We start from the raw sequence: 20,567 nt of genomic DNA on the forward strand, positions 1-20,567 counted from the left end.
CTGTCTTTTCTATTGCTTACATACATAGGATTTCTCTCCACTGAGTTCTTTCATGTACCCTAAGATGACTGGCCGGCTGAATGTTTTCCTACATTGTTTACATTCATAGGGTTTCTCTCCACTGTGACTTCTTTCATGTACCCTTAGATGACTGGCCCGACTGAATGTTTTCCTACATTGTTTACATTCATAAGGTTTCTCCCACTGTGAGTTCTTTCATGTCTCTGAAGATTATGGGCCCAGGTGAATACTTTACTACATTGTCTACATTCATAGGGTTTCTCTCCACTGTGAGTTCTTTCATGTACCCTAAGATAACTGGCCAAACTGAATGCTTTACTACATTGTTTACATTCATAGGGTTTCTCTCCACTGTGAATTCTTTCATGTATCCTAAGATAACTGGCCCTACTGAATGCTTTACAACATTGTTTACATTCATAGGGTTTCTCTCCACTGTGATTTCTTTCATGTACCTTAAGATTACTGGCCCTACTGAATGTTTTCCTACATTGTTTACATGCATAGGGTTTCTCTCCACTGTGAGTTCTTTCATGTAACCGAAGAGAATTAGAATAATTAAATGTTCTACTACATTGTTTGCATTCATAGGGTTTCTCTCCACTGTGAATTCTTTCATGTATCCTAAGATAACTGGCCCGAATGAATGCTTTACTACATTGTTTACATTCATAGGGTTTCTCTCCACTGTGATTTCTTTCATGTACCTTAAGATAACTGGCACTACTCAATGTTTTCCTACATTGTTTACATTCATAGGGTTTCTCTACACTGTGAGTTCCTTCATGGCTCTGAAGATGACCAGCCTGATTGAGTGCTTTACTACATTGTTTATATTCATAGGGTTTCTCTCGACTGTGAGTTCTTTCATGTACCCTAAGATTACTGGACAAACTGAATGCTTTACTACATTGTTTACATTCATAGGGTTTCTCTCCACTGTGAATTCTTTCATGTATCCTAAGATAACTGGCCAAACTGAATGCTTTACTACATTGTTTACATTCATAGGGTTTCTCTCCACTGTGATTTCTTTCATGTACCTTTAGATGACTGGCCGTACTGAATTTTTTCCTACATTGTTTACATTCATACGGTTTCTCTCCACTGTGAGTTCCTTCATGTCTCTGAAGATGACTGGCCTGACTGAATGCTTTACTACATTGTTTACATTCATAGGGTTTCTCTCCACTGTGAGTTCTTTCATGTACCCTAAGTACACTGGACTGACTGAATGTTTTCCTACATTGTTTACATTCATAGGGTTTCTCTCCACTGTGAGTTCTTTCATGTCTCTCAAGATGACTGGGCCAACTGAATGTTTTCCTACATTGTTTACATTCATAGGGTTTCTCTCCACTGTGAGTTCTTTCATGTCTCTGAAGATGACTGGCCTGACTGAATGCTTTACCACATTGTCTACATTCATAGGGTTTCTCTCTCCTGTGAGTTCTATCATATAACCTAAGATCACTGGCCCCAGTGAATATTTTCCTACACTGTTTCCATTCATAGGGTTTCTCTCCACTGTGACTTCTTTCATGTACCATAAGATGACTGGCTGAACTGAATGCTTTACTACATTGTCTGCATTCATAGGCTTTCTCTCCATTGTGAGTTCTTTCATGTAGCTGAAGATAATTGACGATATTTCTGTAAAATAGTGAGACGGTACTTAATGATACTTTAATGAAAACAACAATATTCTTTTTTTTAAAGGAAAATGCAAGTCATTATTATAAATAACCCAAAAAACACAGACATTATCAAAATATTTGAAATTATTATACTAACAATATAAGGACAATAATTTAAAATTATAAAAAGACATAGTTTAACAGTTAAACGTAAGACAAAGCTCAAATAAAATGTTGGTAAATACTAAATCTCTTTATATAATACACAAATGCATTAAACGATAACTAATAATTTATTTCCAGGTATTTTGAATTTATTCATTGAAATACCTTTAAAAACAACATACTGTGTCTTTGTTTTGAAATTCCCCACTACTACGGACTACACCTAAACAATATAAAAGTAGTTATTAATTTATAGGAGATATGCTTACTCTTCTCAACCATACTACTTCATAAACACTGAATTTCACTCATCTATTTTTTTATATTTATTTACTTCCCTTTTGTTGCCCTTGTTGTTTTATTGTTGTAGTTATTATTGTTATTATAGACATCATCATTGTTGGATAGGACAGTCAGAAATGGAGAGAGGAAGAGAAGACAGAGAGGAGGAGAGAAAGATAGACACCTGCAAACCTGCTTCACCACCCGTGAAGCAACTCCCCTGCAGGTGGGGAGATGGAGGCTCAAAAAAGTACTTGCACTTTGCTCCATGTACACTTAACCCCCTGGGCTACTGCCGAACTCCCCACTGATCTATTTCTTATAGCTTCCATTTGCTTATTATTTGTGGAAAGTTTTTTCTTAAGTGAAGAAAAGTGATAATCCAGAAAATCACTATGGTACATGTGTTGCCAGTGAGTTAAATGAGGATGTTAGGCATGATGTCACATCAATCACTATTTAAGTCATTTGCCCAAATACTCCATAACATACTCATAGCATCATTTTTGATGAAATAGCTTAAGAATTATATATTCAAAGCAGTGGTTATAAATTTTAAAATGATTACTTTAAAATGATTGTATTATGCAATGTACTCAAACCTTTGTTTACTTCCTTGGTGGTTATACTGCTGCTTATTGGTGGAATGTTCCTCTAGTAATTTTCCTAAAAATGAAAAAAGTAGTACAAATCATTTATATATATTGAATTTACAATGGTGAACAGTGGTGGACAAATATTTCTTCTAATTGACAAATGAATGAATGAAGATTATAATTACCTATTGAGAGAAAATTCCTATGGTTTTCCCACAACACATCTCTGTAGAGTTTCTTCTCTGAAGGATTTAATAGTGTCCACTCCTCTTGAGTGAATACCACAGTTATATCTTCATAGGTCACTGAGCACTAAAATATATGAAGTATATATTTGTGAGAAAACACTTCAGGGAGTCGGGCAGTACTGTAGCAGGTTAAGTACTCATGGTGAGAAGCAAATCCTAACAAAGGGCCCTTTCAGAGTTACAACAATTACCAAATAATGTGATGACAGCAATAACTATGCATTGTCGTCTTGAACCCTAAGACAGCTGGAACCTCACATTCCCACTCTAGAGCCTATATAGATCTCAATAGCAAGAATAACAAAAGAGGGAAAAAATGACCAATGGGACTAAATCAAACTTCAAATATTGGACACAACAAAGGGTGCCATCAGCACGACAGAGAGACGCAGTATCAAATGAGAAAAAATATTTACATGTCAGACATCAGGTAAAGGGATAGTAACCAATATATGCACTCACAGAATTCAGTGGGGTAAAGAAACAACCATATTTAAAGGGGGACAGTGAGTTGGGTGGTGGGCTAAGTGAACGTGGCCAAAGTCCAAGGTCGGGCTGCAGGATCCGTGTTCGAGCCCCCAGCGCCCGGCATGCAGTGGAGTTACTTCACAAGCACTGAAGCAGTTATGCAGGTGTCTATCTCTCTCCCCCCTCTGACTTCCCCTCCTCTCTCCATTTCTCTCTGCCCTGTCTAACAATAATGTCATCAGTAACAAAAACAATAATAAATACAACAACAGTAAAAAGCAACAAGGCCCACCTAACTCAACAAGACAAACACAGGCTCAAAGTGAAGAATGGAAAACTATCATACAAGACAATGGACCACAAAAAAAGAGCAGGAACAGATATTCTCATATCTGAAACAATAGACTTTAAAATAGAAGATTTAAAAAAATACAAATGGACACTACTTAATGCTCAGTGGATCAGTCAATCAAGCGGACTTAACAATTATTAACATCTATGCACCCAAGGAGAAGCCATATAAATACATCAAACGTCTACTGAAAGAGCTACAGTAATATATTATATAAACATCAACACAGTCATAGTAGGGGACTTGAATATCCCACTCTCTCAACTTGGCACATCATCCAGACAGAGAATCAACAAAGACATAAGGGAGTAAAATGAACAGATACAGAAACTAGAACTATTGGACATTTTCAGAGTCATTAATCCCAAAAAACTGGAATACGCATTTTACTCAAGTCCACGTTGGTCATTCTCAAGGATAGACCATTTGCTAGGCCACAAAGACAGCATCAGAAAATTCAAGAGCATTGTAATTATTCCAAGCACCTTCTCAGACCACAGTGGAATTAAACTAACACTTCACAATCAACAAAAGATTAGTAATAGCCCCAAAATGTGGAAACTCAACAGTACACTTATTAACTACTTCTGCGTAAAAGAGAAAATCAAGGAAGAAATCAAAATGTTTCAACAGTTCAATGAAAATGAAGACACAAGCTATCAAAATATTTGGGGCACAACTAAGGCAGTACTGAGAGGGAAGTTCATAGCCATACAAGCACACATTCAGAAACTAGAAAAAGCACAAATAAACAGCCTGATTGCACAACTTAAAGACCTAGAACAAGAACAACAAAGGAATCCTAAAGCAACCAGAAGGACAGAAATCACTAACGTTAGGGCAGAAATAAATAACATTGAGAATAGGAAAACCATACAAAAGATCAATGAAAGTAAATGTTGGTTCTTCGAAAGAGTAAACAAAATCGACAAACCTTTAGCCAGACTCACAAAACAAAAAAGGGAGAAGACCCAAATAAATCGGATAGTAAATGAAAGAGGAGAAATCACAACAGACACTGCAGAAATTCAACATATCATGCGAGGCTTCTATGAACAACTATATGCCACCAAGCTAGAGAACCTGGAAGAAATGAATGATTTCCTAGATACCTACCAACTTCCAAAACTAAGTAAAGAGGAAGTGGATAACATGAACAGGCCCATCACAGCTAATGAAATTGAAACAGTTATCAAAAATCTTCCCAAAAATAAAAGTCCTGGACCAGATGGTTTTACAAATGAATTCTACAAAACTTTCAAAGAACAACTAATACCTCTACTTTTAAAAGTCTTCCAGAAGATTGAAGACACTGGAATACTCCCTGCCAGCTTCTATGAAGCCAACATCACTCTGATACCAAAAGCAGACAGGGACACAACCAAAAAAGAAAACTACAGACCAATATCTCTGATGAACATAGATGTGAAAATATTGAACAAAATTCTAGCCAACCGGATACAGCAGTATATCAAAAAGATTGTTCATCATGACCAAGTGGGGTTTATCCCAGGCATGCAAGGTTGGTTTAACATACGTAAATCAATCAATGTGATCCACCACATCAACAATAGCAAGACCAAAAACCACATGGTCATATCAATAGATGCAGAGAAAGCCTTTGACAAAATACAACATCCCTTTATGATCAAAACACTACAAAAAATAGGAATAGATGGAAAATTCCTGAAGATAGTGGAGTCTATATATAGCAAACCTACAGCCAACATAATACTCAATGGTGAAAAACTGGAAGCATTTCCCCTCAGATCAGGTACTAGACAGGGCTGCCCACTATCACCATTACTATTCAACATAGTGTTGGAAGCTCTTGCCATAGCAACCAGGCAGGAGCAAGGAATTAAAGGCTTACAGATTGGAAGAGAAGAAGTCAAACACTCCTTATTTGCAGATGACATGATAGTATACATGGAAAAACCTAAGGAATCCAGCAAGAAGCTTTTGGAAATCACCAGGCAATACAGTAATGTGTCAGGCTATAAAATTAACATGCAAAAGTCAGTGGCATTCCTCTATGCAAACACTAAGTTAGAAGAAATTGAAATCCAGAAATCAGTTCCTTTTTCTATAGCAACAAAAACAATAAAATATCTAGGAGTAAACCTAACCAAAGAGGTGAAAGACTTGTATACTGAAAATTATGAGTTACTACTCAAAGAAATTGAAAAAGACACAAAGAAGTGGAAAAATATTCCATGTTCATGGGCTGGAAGAATTAATATCATCAAAATGAATATATTACCCAGAGCCATCTACAAATTTAATGCCATCCCCATCAAGATCCCAAGCACATTTTTTAGGAGAATAGAAAAATGCTACAAATGTTTATCTGGAACCAGAAAAGACCTAGAATTGCCAAAACAATCTTGAGAAAAAAGAACAGAACCGGAGGCATCACACTCCCAGATCTCAAACTGTATTATAGGTCCATTGTCATCAAAACTGCTTGGTACTGGAACATGAACAGACACACTGACCAGTAGAATAGAATTGAGATCCCAGAAATGAGGCCCCAAGTATGGACATCTAATCTTTGACAAAGGGGCCCAGACTAAAAAAAAAAAAAAAAAAAGAAATAGTTGACTTGGATAGTTTATTGCTTTGCCATGTGTATGACCTATACATGAACCTGGCTTCTACAGCATTGAGAAAGTGTCGGTGCTATGGTCTCTTTCTTTTTCTTTCTCTCTCTCCCTCTCTGTCTTTATCTAAAACAAAACAACAATTAAACAAAATATCTCAGCTAAAGTTTACCAGGAGTCATTAAAATGGCATGATAGGAGCTATTCCAGTTGACTGATAGAACTGACAAAGCTGTTAAACTGTTCCTATGAAATGACCATGAAAACCTGAATTCTAGATTTCAAAAAAAAAAAAAAAAAAAAAACTAAGTAAAGAGGAAGTGGATAACATGAACAGGCCCATCACAGCTAATGAAATTGAAACACTTATCAAAAATCTCCCCAAAAATAAAAGTCCTGGACCAGATGGTTTTACAAATGAATTCTACAAAACTTTCAAAGAAGAACTAATACCTCTACTTTTAAAAGTCTTCCAGAAGATTGAAGACACTGGAATATTCCCTGCCAGCTTCTCTGAAGCCAACATCACCCTGATACCAAAGGCAGACAGGAACACAACCAAAAAAGAAAACTACAGACCAATATCTCTGATGAACATTGATGCAAAAATATTGAACAAAATTCTAGCCAACCGGATATAGCAGTATATCAAAAAAATTGTTCATCATGACCAAGTGGGGTTTATCCCAGGCATGCAAGGTTGGTTTAATATACGTAAATCAATCAATGTGATCCACCACATCAACAAAAGCAAGACCAAAAACCACATGGTCATATCAATAGATGCAGAGAAAGCCTTTGACAAAATACAACATCCCTTTATGATCAAAACACTACAAAAAATGAGAATTGATGGAAAATTCCTGAAGATAGTGGAGTCTATATATAGCAAACCTACAGCCAACATAATACTCAATGGTGAAAAACTGGAAGCATTTCCCCTCAGATCAGGTACTAGACAGGGGTGCCCACTATCATTTACTATTCAACATAGTGTTGGAAGTTCTTGCCATAGCAATCAGGCAGGAGCAAGGAATTAAAGGCATACAGATTGGAAGAGAAGAAGTCAAACTCTCCTTATTTGCAGATGACATGATAGTATACATGGAAAAACCTAAGGAATCTAGCAAGAAGCTTTTGGAAATCATCAGGCAATACAGTAATGTGTCAGGCTATAAAATTAACATTCAAAAGTCAGTGGCATTCCTCTATGCAAACACTAAGTTAGAAGAAATTGAAATCCAGAAAGCAGTTCCTTTTTCTATAGCAACAAAAACAATAAAATATCTAGGAGTAAACCTAACCAAAGAAGTGAAAGACTTGTATACTGAAAATTATGAGTCACTACTCAAAGAAATTGAAAAAGACACAAAGAAGTGGAAAAATATTCCATGTTCATGGGTTGGAAGAATTAACATCATCAAAATGAATATATTACCCAGAGCCATCTACAAATTTAATGCTATCCCCATCAAGATCCCAAGCACATTTTTTAGGAGAATAGAAAAAATGCTACAAATGTTTATCTGGAACCAGAAAAGACCTAGAATTGCCAAAACAATCTTGAGAAAAAAGAACAGAACCGGAGGCATCACACTCCCAGATCTCAAACTGTATTATAGGGCCATTGTCATCAAAACTGCTTGGTACTGGAACATGAACAGACACACTGACCAGTGGAATAGAATTGAGAGCCCAGAAATGAGGCCCCACATGTATGGACATCTAATCTTTGACAAAGGGGCCCAGACTATTATATGGGGGAAGCAGAGTCTCTTCAAGAAATGGTGTTGGAAACAATGGGTTGAAACATGCAGAAGAATGAAACTGAATCACTGTATTTCACCAAATACAAAAGTAAATTCCAAGTGGATCAAGGACTCGGATGTTAGACCAGAAACTATCAGATACTTAGAGGAAAATATTGGAAGAACTTTTTTCCGCATAAATTTTAAAGACATTTTCAATGAAACGAATCCAATTACAAGGAAGACTAAAGCAAGTATAAGCCTATGGGACTACATCAAATTAAAAAGCTTCTTCACAGCAAAAGAAACCACTACCCAAATCAAGAGACCCCTCACAGATTGGTAGAAGATCTTTATATGCCATTCATCAGATAAGAGTTTAATAACCAACATATATAAAGAGCTTGCCAGACTCAACAACAAGACAACAAATAACCCCATCCAAAAATGGGGGGAGGACTTGGACAGAATATTCACCACAGAAGAGATCCAAAAGGCCGAGAAACACATGAACAAATGCTCCAAGTCTCTGATTGTCAGAGAAATGCAAATCAAGACAACAATGAGATATCACTTCACTCCTGTGAGAATGTCACACATCAGAAAAGGTAACAGCAGCAAATGCTGGAGAGGGTGTGGGGTCAAAGGAACCCTCCTGCACTGCTGGTGGGAATGTCAATTGGTCCAGCCTCTGTGGAGAACAGTCTGGAGAACTCTCAGAAGGCTAGAAATGGACCTACCCTATGACCCTGCAATTCCCCTCCTGGGGATATATCCTAAGGAACCCAACACATCCATCCAAAAAGATCTGTGTACACATATGTTCTTGGCAGCACAATTTGTAATAGCCAAAACCTGGAAGCAACCCAGGTGTCCAACCACAGATGAGTGGCTGAGCAAGTTGTGGTATATATACACAATGGAATACTACTCAGCTGTAAAAAATGGTGACCTCACCGTTTTCAGCCGATCTTGGATGGACCTTGAAAAAAATCATGTTGAGTGAAATAAGTCAGAAACAGAAGGATGAATACGGGATGATCTCACTCTCAGGCCGAAGTTGAAAAACAAGATTAGAAAAGAAAACACAAGTCGAACCTGAAATGGAATTGGAGTATTACACCAAAGTAAAAGACTCTGGGGTGGGTGGGTGGGTGGGGAGAATACAGGTCCATGAAAAATGATGAATGAAATAGTGGTGGTTGTATTGTTAAATGGGAATCTGGGGAATGTTATGCATGTAAAAAAAAAAAAAAGAAGTATAAACGCAAAGCAGAAATTGACTGAGTTTGGAGTATGGCACCAAAGTAAGAAAGCAGAAGTACACTAGAGTTTGCAGTGAGTACCTCCCTAACACTTCCTCTCCACTTTTCCAAGCTTTGGGTCCATGATTGCTCAACAATTTGTTTGGCTTTGTATGTTAACTCTCTTTTCAGTCACCAAGTTCCAGGTGTCATCAGGATGCCAGCCAGACTTCCCTGGATTGAAGACCCCACCAATATGTCCTGGAGCTCAGCTTCCCCAGAGACCCACCCTACTAGGGAAAGAGAGAGGCAGACTGGGAGTATGGACCGACCAGTCAACGCCCATGTTCAGCGGGGAAGCAATTACAGAAGCCAGACCTTCCACCTTCTGCAACCTACAAAGACCCTGGGTCCATGCTCCCAGAGGGATAGAGAATGGGAAAGCTATCGGGGGAGGGGGTGGGATATGGAGATTGGGCGGTGGGAATTGTGTGGAGTTGTACCCCTCCAACCCTATGGTTTTGTTAATTAATCCTTTCTTAAATAAAAAAAAAATTAAAAAAAAAAAGAAAATAAGAAAACCATACAAAAGATCAATGAAAGTAAATGTTGGTTCTTCAAAAGAGTGAACAAAATTTACAAACCTTTAGCCAGACTCACAAAACAAAAAAGGAAGAAGACCCCAAAAAATCATATACTAAATGATAGAGGAGATATCACAACAGACACTCCAGAAATTCAACATATCATGCAAGGTTTCTATGAGCAACTTTAAGCCATCAAGCTATAGAACATGAAAGAAATGGACGATATCCTAGATACCTACCAACTTCCAAAATTAAGTAAAGAGGAAGTAGATAACATGAACAGGCCCATCACAGCTAATGAAATTGAAACAGTTATCAAAAATCTCCCCAAAAATAAAAGTCGTAGACCAGATGGTTTTACACATGAATTCAACAAACAAAACCTTCAAAGAAGAACTAATACCTCTACTTTAAAAAGTCTTCCAAAAGATTGAAGACAATGGAATACTCCCTGCCAGCTTCTATGAAGCCAACATCACTCTGATACCAAAAGCAGACAGGGACACAAGCAAAAAAGAAAACTACAGACCAATATCTCTGATGAACATCGATGCGAAAATATTGAACAAAATTCTACCCAACCGGATACAGCAGTATATTAAAAAGATTGTTCATCATGACCATGTGGGGTTATCCCAGGTATGCAAGGGTGGTTTAATATACATAAATCAATCAACATGATCCACCACATCAACCACATGGTCATATCAATAGATGCAGGAAAGCCTTTGACAATACACAACATCCCTTTATGGTCAATACACTACAAAAATTGGAATAGATGGAAAATTCATGAAGATAGTGAAGTCTACATATAGCAAACCTACAGCCAACATCATACTCAATGGTGAAAAACGGAAGCATTTCCCCTCAGATCAGGTACTAGACAGGGCTGCCCACTATTACCATTACTATTCAACATAGTGTTGGAAGTTCTTGTTGTAGCAAGGAGGCAGGAGCAAGGAATTAAAGGGATACAGATTGGAAGAGAAGAAGTCAAACTCTCGCTATTTGCAGATGACATAATAGTATACAAGGAAAAATCTAAGGAATCCAGCAAGAAGTTTTGGATAGCATCAGGCAATAAAGTAAGTTGTCAGGCTACAAAATTAACATTTAAAAGTCAGTGGAATTCCTCTATGCAAACACTAAGTTATAAGAAGATGAGATCCAGAAATCAATTCCTTTTACTATAGCAACTAAAACAATAAAATATCTAGGAGTAAACCTAACCAAAGAAGTGAAAGAGTTGTATACTGAAAACTGAGTCACTACTCAAAGAAACTGAAAAAGACACAAAGTGGAAAGATAGTCTATCTTTGTGGGTAGAAGAATTAACATCAGAAAAATAAATATACTACCCACAGCCATATACAAATTTAATGCTATCCCCATCAAGATCCCTACCACATTTTTTAGGAGAACAGAACAAATGCTACAAATGTTTTATCTGGAACCAGAAAAGACCTAGAATTGTCAAAACACTCTTGAGAAGAAATAACAGGACTGGTGGCATCACACTCCCAGATCTCAAATTGTATTATAGGGCCATTGTCATCAAAACTGTTTGGTACTGGAACAGGAATAGACATACTGACCAGTGGAATAGAAATGAGAGCCCAGAAGTAAGCCCCCATACCTATGGAAATCTAATCTTTGACAAAGGTGCCCACACTATTAAATGGAGAATGCAGAGTCTCTTCAACAAATGGTGTTGGAAAAAATGGGTTGAAATATGCAGAAGAATGAAACTGAACCACTATGCTTAACCAAATACAAAAGTAAATTGCAAGTGGCTCAAGGACTTGGATGTTTGACCACACACTATCAAATACTTAGAGGAAAATATTGGCAGAAATCTTTTCCACATAAATTACAAAGAAGACTAAGACAAGCATAAACCTATGGGAATACATCAAATTAAAAAGCTTCTTCACAGCAAAAGAAACTACTACCCAAACCAAGACACTCCTCACAGAATGGAGAGGATCTTTACATGCCATACATCAGACAATAGGCTAATAATCATAATATATAAAGAACTTGCAAATCTTAACAACAAGACAACAAATCACCCCATACAAAAATGGGGGGAGGACATAGACAGAATATTCACCACAGAAGAGATCCAAAAGGCCAAAAAGCACATGAAAAAATGCTCCAAGTCTCTGATTGTCAGAGAAATGAAAATAAAGACAACAATGAGATACCAGTTCACTCCTGTCAGAATGTCATACATCAGAAAAAGTAACAGCAACAAATGCTGGAGAGGTTGTGAGGTCAAAGGAACCCTCCTACACTGCTGGTGGGAATGTCAATTGGTCCAAACTCTGTGGAGAACAGTCTGTAGAACTCCCAGAAGGCTAGAAATGGACCTACCCTATGATCCTGCAATTCCTCTCCTGGGGATATGTCCTAAGGAACCCAACACACTCATCCCAAAAGAGCTGTGTACAAATATGTTCTTGGCAGCACAATTTGTAATAGACAAACCTGGAAGCAACTCAGGTGTCCAACAACAGATGAGTGGGTGAGCAAGTTGTGGTATATATATATGAATACTAGCTATAAAAAATGGTGACTTCACCCATTTTCAGGTGATCTTGGATGGAACTTGAAAAATTCATATTAAGTGCAATAAATCAGAAACAGAAGGATGAATATGGGATGATCTCATTCTCAGGAAGAAGTTAAAAAACAAGATCAGATAAGAAAACACAAGTAGAACCTGAACTGGAATTGACATATTGCACTAAAGTAAGAGACTATGCACCAAAGTAAGAGACTCTGGGGTGGGTGGGTGATTGGGGGGAGAATACGATTCCAAAAAGGATGACAGGGGACCTAGTGGGGGTTTTACTGTTATATGGAAAACTGGGAAAAGTTATGACATACCAACTATTGTATTTACTGTTGAATGTAAAACATAAATTCCCCAATAAAGAAATTAAAAAAAAAATAAAGCAACAAGAACAATAGGGGAAATAAATAAATAAATGTGGGGGACAAAGAAATGAATGCTCTCTTCAACCAAAACATATTCAAATTAAACAGTTTACAATCAATGATTGTCAGATAATTGCATAGGAAACAAAAAAAAATCCTGCAAAATAATTTTAAAAGAAATAGTAATTATGGATTGCCATACTTTTAAAGACTTAGTCATTTTCATCCTATTCCAGACAGAAGTTATGCAAAAACCTACATGGAATTTAACTTCACTATAGCTGAGAATCAGTGCCAGCTATACAAATATGCCTCCAGGTAGCAATTTTTCCCCATTTTCTTCTATTTTAAATTTAATAGAACAGATAAGTTGAGAGGCAAAGGGGCAGATAGGGAGAGAAAAAAGAGATACTCCTGCAGACTTGTTCTACTGCTTGTTAAGTATTTCCCCCCCCCCGCAGGTGAAGAGGGGTCTTGAAAGTGGGTCCCTGTGCATGACAACTTGTGTACTTAGCTGGGAGCACTATCACTCAACCCTCCAGGTAAGAATCCATCACACATAGAATGCCTGTGTAGAAGGAATAGAAGTCTTTGGGGACAAGAAACTATGTTCTAATGAACTTCAATTCAACTGGTGGAATAATTTTACTAGTTCCCTATAGAGCATAAATTAAGGGCAGAGGGAAGTAAACAGAGTGCTACTCATGACGTTTCCCTCTTCGTGACCCTATGTGGTACCAGGGGTTGAGACTGAGTATCTGGGTGTGACACTCAAAAAATCTTTAACGGGGATCTTCATGGCTGCACACAGAGTAAACAGCCTACAGTAACATCTGTGAGATTCCAGGCCAAGCCCCATCTCCCAACACCTGTAAGGGGAAGTTTCACACCTGGAGGAAGTGTTGCAGATACTCTTCTTCCATTTCTCCCCCACCATCCTCTTTTCTAATATGGATACATATCGGTATCTAGATATAATGGCAGCAAAGACAGATGACAATGTGCAGACAGTGTGCCACTGATCAACTTGGAGGAAAGAAAAGTTTCTTAAGAGTAAGTGGAGTGGTCCAGGAGATGGCGCAGTGATAAAGCTTTGGACTCTCAAGCATGAGGTTCTGAGTTCGATCCCCGACAGCACATGTGCCAGAGTGATGTCTGGTTCTTTCTCTCTCCTCCTATCTTTCTCATAAATAAATAAAAATTTTTTTTAAAAAAAAAGAGAAAATAAGTGGAAAGAGAGAGATGCAGGCAAATAAGAAGCAGTGAAATAGACATAAATTAAAATATATTTATAAATTAAAATACAACTTATCTAGGAAGAAAAAGACAGCATCAGATGCAGAACATGCCACTTACCTGAGAAACTGCCATTCCTTCCTCCTCCTCTCAATTCCTTCTCAGGACAGAAAATGAAGAGAAATCACAGTACCAGTTTGAGACTATGACTGAAATCCACTGGCAAAGTTGTTTAGCTTGACAGCACTGCTCCTACAAGGAAGATACTGTAATGTAAAAAAAGGTCCAATAACCTAGCCTTTCAAGGTGAAGGGATTCTGGAACAAGGACAAAACACTTGGGGACTAACTGCTGAATGAGTTATCCTGCATATCAGGGTCTTCCCTACACTTAAAGATTTTACTGACATATCTCATTCAAACTCTTCACTTTCTCCTTCAAAAAATGCATGGATCTTCAAAATCTAATAAAATGTCTGAGTCTTCCTACTTACCATAGGCCTCACTTCTCAGAGATCAGCAGCAAAACAGTGATAATCACATACAAACTTACTTTCATACCTGAGGCACTACAAGCCTCAAATTCAATCCTCAGCACCATCATAAACCAGAGCTGAGGAATGCTCTGGTAAAATAATAGCAGTGATTTTCAGAAAGCAAAGGAGAACAGAGCCTGGGGAAAAGAGAGACTAGTAAATTTTCTTCAAACTCCATTTCTAACCCAAAAAAAGTTGAATTGAGTAAATCCCATGAGCAAGAAGTTAGCACAACTATTTGAATAATTAACTAAAAAAAAATATATATATATATAGTACTGTGCAGGCCAGAAAGTAGCACATTGGATAGTGTTGGAATCCAAAGCATATGGTCCTAAGACTTTGAACCTTGGCACTACATGCGCAGCTGTGAGTCTCTGATTCTCTACTTATACTTCTCTCACAATAATAGATAAATTTGAAAGAAAATAAAATGAAATAAACAATGTTCTGAAACTGTGGATGAGAGGGAATCAAAGAATTCAGAAATTTTAACTGAGGGAAAAATTCCAGTAATGCTAACCACTCCCCAATGCCTGGTCTTGAAAGACAAGATGCCCTACTCCCTCACTCCTGGTCCTGAAAGAGAAGAGTCCTTGTACCATGACCACTTGTAACTGTGAAAACCACTGTGTAATTGTGATAACCACTGCTTCGGTAATCCAAGGCTAACTTAACTTACTCACACATCCTAGTTTAAAATAATGTCACAATGCCCATTCTGGGCCAGTCTACAGGGTGACGACCATGGTTCTCAGTCCACAATTTAAAATAACATTAGATTATTCCTCCACCCAATTTTGGGTCCAATCTCCTTGAATTTCAGCATTCCCTAACATAAATAATACATGGCTGGAGAATTTTTTCTATTTCTCTATTTATTCATTTTAAAATTTCTTTATTGGGAAATTAATGTTGAACAGTTGACAGTAAATACAATAGTTTGTACATGCATAACATTTCTGTTTTCCACATAACAATATTATTGTGTCCTTTTGTTTGTTTGTTTATTACCAAAGTTCTGCTTAGCTCTGCTTTTAAGTAGTTATGCAAATTGAACCATGGAGCTCAGAATCTTATGCATCTCAGGCAGGAAGGTCACTTACACAACCATTGTGCTGTGTCACCAGCCCAGCATGAACTGCTTCATCCTCTTCCTCATGTCCATCAATCAGAGGAGTAGGATAGCCAGTATTTTCTCCATAACTATATGGACACTTATCTATGGGAATCCCCCAACACAGTGCATATCCCATCCCCGCCAATGGAAGGTCCTCTGTTCTTTATTACCCTGGGAGTATGGACCAAATACCTCTACAGGGAGCAGAAAATGGGAGGTATGATTTCTGTAATTGTTTTTCCACTGGACATAGGCTGATCAACACCCCCATCCTGCTCCTATGCTTCCCTATTGGGGTAGAGCTTTAGGGAGGTGGGGTTCCAGGACACATTGGTGAGGTTGTTTTACATATAGGTTTCTTAGGTCCCTCTCATCCCCCAGATGTGGCTTCTCAGCTTTTTCTTGGCTACAACAGAATTTTCCTTTGCCAGAACTCTGGACTCTACTTGCCTTATTTTCAGTGCCTCGCTTTTCTACTATTTTGGTGTTAAAACTCGAGATAGGGTGAATCTAGCTTCTCCCTCTGGGCGTTTCATGTCACACTATCCTAACACAAGTCCCCATCTGGTGGAGGGAATATTCACAGGAAGTGAAATGGTATCACTATCTCTCCCTCCTCCTCTCCTATCAATTAAACTCTGTCCTATAAAATAAATTACATGAAGTAAAATTAAAAAATAGGGACTGACTAAGCGGTAACACACCTGACTGAACATGTACAATAATACACAAAGACATGGGTTGAGCCCTCATTCCCCACTTGCAGGGAGAAAGCTTTGTGAGTGGTGAGCAGTGCTGCAAATGTCTCTTGTATCCCTCTCTATCACACCCTTATCTCCTCTCAATTTCACGCCGTCTATATACAGTACATAATAAGATTATAAAATGAATAAAGAAATACAAAAATAGAGAATAAAGACATTAATAGGCAGCCCCATGCTGCCAACAGAGCACACTGAATTGAGAAGCCTCAGGAGTAGCCAAGAGAGGTGATAGGAATCCACACTGAGGCCTAAGATGGATCATTGGGTTAGAAATAAGGAAGGGTAGTCCAGGAGGTGGCACAGTGGATAAAGCTGTGGACTTTCATGTGAGATGTCCCGAGTTCAATCCTGGACAGCAAATATATCACGGTGATGTATGATTATTTCTCCCTCCTCCTCTATATCTTATGAATAAAAAACAAATCTTTAAAAAGGGGGGGAGTAGTGACCTCAGACACATGGCTGCTATGGGAAGCATTGGAGCCTCTCTGAGGCAACCTTTTCTATCTAAGCTCTGGAGGCTGAGACTCACCAGCCTCATGATTCCATCCAAGGGAAGTGAATTAGCGAGACATGTGCAATCAAAAGGAGGAAGCAAGGACCCTGTGCACATTTGAGAAGCAGTACTTACTTTCTAGAGTGACTTTCTTCAGTTGCAAGCACTGCCCATAAGCAGCCCAGACTGGAAAGAGCACTGGCCAAAGCCTAGATTCTAAATAGATGGAGCTATTCTCACACTCATGAGGATTCTGACCACAGAATTGCTTTAGTGCCTCAATCCTGGAAATAGGAATTAGAAAGTCAAAACAATAGGGTGGGTATGCAAATCATTTTCAAGTGAGACACCCAGGTCTCTGGTTCAATCTCCAGATTATCATAAATCAGAAACGAACAGTATTTTGATAAAATTATGAGGAACAAGCACAAGGACCAGTGGAAGGATCCCGGTTCCAGCCCCTGGCTCCCCACCTGCAGGGGAGTCGCTTCACAGGCGGTGAAGCAGGTCTGCAGGTGTCTGTCTTTCTCTCCCCCTCTCTGTCTTCCCCTCCTCTCTCCATTTCTCTCTGTCCTATCCAACAACAATGACATCAATAATAACTACAACAAAAAACAACAAGGGCAACAAAATAAATACAATTTAAAAAAAAATTATGAGGAACATAAACAATAAATTCTGTTTCCCAGCTTAGAACAGGCAGTGAGCAGGACCCCATATTCTCAATTTCTGCACACTACAATGAGGCCACTATAAGTGTGTGAACACTCTTCATGCATCTCTTCATGGCCCTCACGTTAAGGTGGGGGACTGCTTAGGATTCTCCAACAGGCGGAGGGAAGATAGCATAATGGTTATGCAAACAAACTCTTATGCCTGAGGCTTCAAAGTCCCAGGTTCAATACCCTCTCTACCATAAACCAGAGCTCAACAGTGCTCTGGTTAAAAAAAAAAAAAAAAAAAAACTATAGGATTCACTGACAGCCTTATTAGAAGACAGGGCAATTCTGAAACACTTCTACTGGATCCAAATGAAGCAGCTCCAGGTATAATTTAACAGAAATCTACAATTTATCACTAAGAAAAATAAAAGTGGGGGGTCGGGCGGTAGCTCAATGGCTTCAGCACAACTGGCGCAAAGCTCAAGAACCAGCATTAGGATCCCGGTTTGCCCCAGCTCCACACCTGCAGGAAAGTCACTTCACAAGCTGTGAAGCAGGTCTGCAGGTGTCTATATTTCTCTCCCCATCTCTGTCTTCCCTTCCTTTCCATTTCTCTCTGTCCTACCCAGTAACAACGATAACTACAACAACAAAAAAAAAAAGGGTAACAAAAGAGAAAATAAATAAATATCTAAAAAAAGAAAAATAAAGGGAAGAAATAATTAAAGAAATCTTTAGTTGAGATCTACTGAAATCCAAGTTACCAAAGAAGGCAGAGAAATCACAGCTTCCCTGGACCCAACTCAGGTGCAAGGTGCTGCTGACCATCATGCTGACTCCCCGACCTGCCCATCTTGCCTGGGGTCAGCAGGTCCTTCCTTCCTTGCTCGCCTCACCTTGGGCCAGACCCTGAGACACTCAGTAGGGAATGGGACGGGGCCAAGAAACGGCATCACTGACACACACAAGCGGGGGAGGGAAAGGAGGAGTGATCTCACCCGCTCTCCATAGAGCGCCCTGTGTTTAGTTCCCCCACAAGAATCGGGACAGCACAAGAGGAATCCAGTCTCGGGGTGGATATGGCGGACTGACCAGGGAGAGGCCCAGACACGAGGCTGCATTCCAGAATATTTTGGGAAGACTCAAGCGACCCTTCCCAATCTCAGCCTCAATGAGGGACACTTACGAAACTCCATCCAGTGCTGAACTTTCTGAGGTCTCCTCTCCAAAGTGCAAATCATCAGAAACGGAGAGAAACACAGAGGAAAGTGGGGTTCCCAGAAACACAGGATGGATCGCTAGTGGGTCTTACTTCCTGGAGTGTCTTCTGGCCTAGACTGTCTGCACCACCCACCGACAGCCCAGATTGGTTCATGCCCACTGTCTCACAGTTGATTGGATGAAGCCCTTGCCCTGCTCACACTACTCCTCTTCTGATTGGATAATGTTTAAACCCAATCAGCATCAGAGCTGTCTAAGTGACAGGAATACTGTCCTATCAGCTTCTCTAGAGGGTGTGCCTGGAGAACCCTGGAAGCCAGAAATGGCTGGTTCTTTCTCCTAAGTAGTCTTCTAGAAGATTCAGCAGCTAAAAAGCCATGCTTCCACCAGCTTTCTCCATACTCCTGCTCACACTCTTTTCTGTTGGTTGGCCATATGTCATACAACATTGTGACCTGGCACCCTGAGGACTTGGTGCTGCTCACTGTGCTGATGTCTGCACTCTGCTGAATGCTCACACCGCCTGGCTCCAGGAGTGCAGTGAGCTCCTTTCACCTGGAGGGTGCTGGCATGCAGTCTTGTGAATGCTGAGACCTGTCTCTGTAGGTTAAGTCCACAGACAAATAAGAATGGATAACAATAGAAAATGGCACTGGAATGGTGGGTTTCAGCAGTGTTGCACAGGAAGCTTTGGGAGATGTGGCTTAGTGTAATCTTCCTGAACTTGAGACCAAATGGAACAGATGACTTTGGGTCTTTGTAAAGTACATAAGCTACTACTGAACTAGACTCACTGTTAAGGGGGAGGGAGTAGCTAACTGGGGCCATTCTTGTTCCCTCCTGCAGGAATTCCAGACTGACTCTGACAGGGAAATTACAGTAGAGCCAGTCATATTTCAGGTGATGAAAAATTATTGGGGGCAAAAAAGGACAGGAAAAAAGGAAGGACAAGCCATGTAGCATGGATACACTGAGACAGAGAGAGAGGAAGGCCAGAGCCTCCTGGTCTTGCAAGCTCTAAAGTTTCAAGGGGGAAGGGCAGGAGCCTCAGGGGATGTGTCTTTAGGTGATCTCACATCAGCATTTTGTGACTTTTTTTTCAGTCTGGTAGCAGGCAGTGCTGGTGCTTCTGTCTTCTGCCTTGTTCCATTCTGGCTTCCTCCAAGATGCAGAGGGAAGGGTGTTGCTTTCCCTAAGCTGTTCACAACACACACCTCTACCAGGATAAAGTAACTGAAATTAATGGGACTCCTGGAGAAAATCCAGGACTCAGGAATAAATCTTATTATACAGATGGGTGGCTGATCAAGATGACATGGTGTAATCCTTCAGAACTGGATGATCTAATGAGTGAGGAAGCACATGAAAAATACATGAAATTAGGAAATCAAGGAAGAAATCAAAATGTTTTGAGAGTTATGAAGACACAAGCTATCAAAATATTTGGGACACAGCTAAAGCAGTCCTAAGAGGGAAGTTCATAGCTATACAAGCACACATTCATTAGGAAACAAGAAAAGGCACAAATAAACAGCCTGATTGCACATCTCAAAGACCTAGAAGAAGAACAACAAAGGAATCCTAAAGCAACCAGAAGGACAGAAATCACTAAACTTAGGGCAGAAATAAATAACAT

General features: G+C 39.2%; 3 protein-coding genes across 3 annotated transcripts in view; 1 reads left to right on the forward strand and 2 right to left on the reverse strand.

Moving 5' to 3' along the window:
• LOC103127427 (zinc finger protein 709-like) overlaps window positions 1–14,367 on the reverse strand; it is a 426,106-nt gene extending 411,739 nt beyond the window's left edge. The window contains exon 1 of the mRNA XM_060181676.1: window positions 14,254–14,367. Coding sequence (XP_060037659.1) covers window positions 14,254–14,268 — 15 coding nt within the window. The 5' untranslated portion in view covers window positions 14,269–14,367. The remainder of the gene's footprint in view (window positions 1–14,253) is intronic.
• LOC132535538 (zinc finger protein 850-like) overlaps window positions 1–14,382 on the reverse strand; it is a 340,468-nt gene extending 326,086 nt beyond the window's left edge. Inside the window, 5 exon segments of the mRNA XM_060181702.1 lie at window positions 206–728; window positions 897–1,674; window positions 2,708–2,771; window positions 2,887–3,013; window positions 14,254–14,382. Coding sequence (XP_060037685.1) covers window positions 206–728; window positions 897–1,674; window positions 2,708–2,771; window positions 2,887–3,013; window positions 14,254–14,268 — 1,507 coding nt within the window. The 5' untranslated portion in view covers window positions 14,269–14,382.
• The window catches only part of ZNF317 (zinc finger protein 317), a 371,627-nt gene that overhangs the window by 109,268 nt on the left and 241,792 nt on the right, over window positions 1–20,567 (forward strand). The gene's annotated exons all lie outside the window — the stretch shown is intronic.

Source organism: Erinaceus europaeus, chromosome 23 (assembly GCF_950295315.1).
Source record: "Erinaceus europaeus chromosome 23, mEriEur2.1, whole genome shotgun sequence".
NCBI classification, from domain to species: Eukaryota; Metazoa; Chordata; class Mammalia; order Eulipotyphla; family Erinaceidae; genus Erinaceus; species Erinaceus europaeus.